The following is a 2871-nucleotide window of genomic DNA, read 5'->3' on the forward strand; positions in this document are numbered from 1 at the left end:
GCAGATGGAAGGGCCGGGACCTGCATCGGCAGAACACGCAACGAACCACCACGCGTGGGACAATGCTCTGCCAGGGGAGATTGGAGGCCAAGACAAGCTTCACTGGGATAGCGCGTACGTTAAAGGAGGTAGACGGCGCTCAGCAGGAGCGCTTCGTGGAGGAATCTTCTGGGCTTTGCTGTCTGTGCTCATTCCCGCTTTGATAATTTCAGCATTGCGGACAATATGCAGAGCTTCAGTGTCTGCCTCCACCAACGGAATGGCAGGAGCGTCGACTCGCAGGCTGTCGGACAACAGCCGAAGTAGCCAAGAAGATAGAACTATATCACGACTCATAGAAGAGTGCGCAGCTATGGAGGCGGACCTGGGACTCCCCTTAGTCCAAGAAAGCTATCCAGCTCAAGAGCTGGACGAAACTGAACAGGTTAGAAGGATTGCCTTCTCTTTGTATCAGGAGAGCTTAGCTTTTGAGCAGCAGGTTCTACAATCCCAACCAGCGGTCTACGGCAATGCCAGTTATTTGACGCCCTCCCCTGCCAGGATGCATTTTGAACACCAGCATGCGCAGGGGGCAGTGCCCATGACAGTCCCGCAATATGTTGATTACGGTCCCCAGCATGTAACTACTGACTTGACGGCTTCAGAATTTCAGCCTGGAGTTATTCCGCATGAAGCTTTGGCTTCCTCTCCCCAGCCTCATAGTGGAGTTTCTCTCCCTCGCCTTCCCGGCACCCAACCTTTCTCTGCAGATTCCTCGCCTTTTCTGTGGTCCCCTCAGGGTGCGTTTGCTAGCCCCCAACACAGTGATTCAGCTCCCGAGCCTCATGCGGGTCGCCAGTCCCTCGTTGAAGCTCCCCTTCCCGTTGGCTTGCTTACTCAGACTGCAGCACTGTTGCCTCAGAATGTTGCACGACCTAGCTTAGGGGAGAAAATCTATGTAGGAAGACCAGGGGAGGCGTATTCACTTGAACCTGATTCCTGGCTGGAAAGTGTGCCAGTGATCGGTGGTTCGCAAGAGGTGCAAAGACAGAGCCAGGCAGTGTCACTTAACTTTCCGTCTCCAGGCCAGGCCGCGCCTTGCTCAAGCGCTGCATACCAGTTCTCCGCAGGAGCAGCAAGTTCAGGAGATGCAAGCTGGAGCACCTCAACAGCGTCACCAGGTGGAGCCGGCGAGGCGTCCGCAGCAACAGCAGAGGAAGATGGAGCAGGCGGGGTTTCCGCAGCAGCAGGAGCAGCAGAAGCGGCAACAGCTGGCCTTCAGCCTTCCTGGGTTTTCAGGCATCCGTTTGTCCAATTGCCTGTTTTGCTTGAGGGAGTGGCGACGCCGCTCATTCGGCTGTCGCCTTCGAATTTTGAAACAATCAGCACCTTGTCAGTCCATGACACTTTGCTTTCGCTTCGTTACATGTTCATGAGGCAAGCGCTGAACGACGTTGAGGCTGGCTTTCTTGCGGGGTACGTCCAGCAACTTGCCGTTGCGTCGGCCGCTCGTGCGCGGGCTGCCAAACGGATGGCCCGCGCCGGACATGGTGTGGTGAACATCGGGCAACAGTTTTTGGTTTTAGACGCCATTGTCTCAGCAATGTACGTCCTAGGGGAGTCGCCGCCTTCTTGCACGTGGTGGAAGGCCTTTATCGAATGCTTCGATACGGGCTACCGGTACAGCGGACCAGGGCATCGCACTACAGAGAGTGGCATCGTCAACATCGACGTCGCCAATCGTATGTTGGCCTGCATGTCCGCCTACAAAGCAGGAAAGCGGCCACAGCTTGAGGAGATTATAGATCTGAAGCTGATCCTCTTCTTTTCGCCTCACATGCCTATTCGGTTCAAAAGCGCCAAGTGGGACCCGTGGCGGCAAGACCATTTGCTGTTTCAAAAGGAAAATCCGGCGGTATCTGAATGGCTGATGAAGCGACTGCGCACGGTGTCCTAACGATTAACACTTTGGAGATGAGCAGGAGCACGAGCGCGAACTGTGGTGACATCTGGGGGTCCATAGGCGTGACGATAAACCCATTCTTGCACGTGGAGCTTGCAGGGCAGCAGGCCTAGAGGGCCCGCAAGGTTTTGAATAAGGATGAACCGGGGCAACGATATTTTAAGAAGGACACCTGGTGACTTTCCCTGTCAAGTAACACGAACCGTGACGCTGTCTTTTTTGGTTGGCGGATGGGCGCTTGCCGTGCAGTCTNTCCCTGTCAAGTAACACGAACCGTGACGCTGTCTTTTTTGGTTGGCGGATGGGCGCTTGCCGTGCAGTCTTCACGACCTTGGTTCCTTTTGGCTGCGCTGGGCATCTGTCTCCAGCTTATTGCGTATACTGCCGTTTACTTCCCTCGTAAAACGTCGATACATTACGCACAATCTGCTGCTTTGCTCCCTGCGAGCTAGCACTGTGCAGTAGGCAGTAAACGGGGCACTTCTCAGACTGTCAAGTGTGGCTTGGAGGAACTGGCATAGGGCATGCATTCGCTGCACGCTGCTGCACGCTGCAGTTGCACTCTGCACCAGGGCTGCGTTGTTCTTCTACACGTGCTACGATACACGACGTGGGCATCAACACAGGCGGATCGGATGCAGCCGGAATCACAGACAATTCACAGGCCGGGGGTTGGACTCCAATCTATTCCTGTGTACTGCCAAGGCAATCTAAGAAGAGACCCGATCATTCTTGAACAATTCATGTGGTGCCCACCTTGGGATCATCGAGACCGAAGTCTGGGGGAGAAAGGACTAAACTTACACAGCGAGCCGCTTACACCGAAGACCAGTGCTGACTGGGAAATATGAGTGCCCAAGCACAAAGGCGTTGCCCGCAGCCGTCTGCAACAAGCCGGTGACAAGACGGCGGCGCCGCCGTGGATACAC

At 55.2% G+C, this 2871-nt stretch overlaps 1 protein-coding gene across 1 annotated transcript; it reads left to right on the forward strand.

Moving 5' to 3' along the window:
• Window positions 1-4: 4 nt before the first annotated feature.
• EMH_0086830 (uncharacterized protein) lies at window positions 5-1936 on the forward strand (the record flags this gene model as incomplete). The annotated part of the gene is made up of 1 exon (XM_038022907.1): window positions 5-1936. One exon carries the CDS (start codon window positions 5-7, stop codon window positions 1934-1936), a length of 1932 nt encoding a protein of 643 aa, XP_037878761.1.
• Between the last annotated feature and the right edge of the window lie 935 nt (window positions 1937-2871).

This window comes from Eimeria mitis, genomic scaffold (genome assembly GCF_000499745.2).
Source record: "Eimeria mitis Houghton genomic scaffold, Emh_scaff6284, whole genome shotgun sequence".
NCBI classification, from domain to species: domain Eukaryota; phylum Apicomplexa; class Conoidasida; order Eucoccidiorida; family Eimeriidae; genus Eimeria; species Eimeria mitis.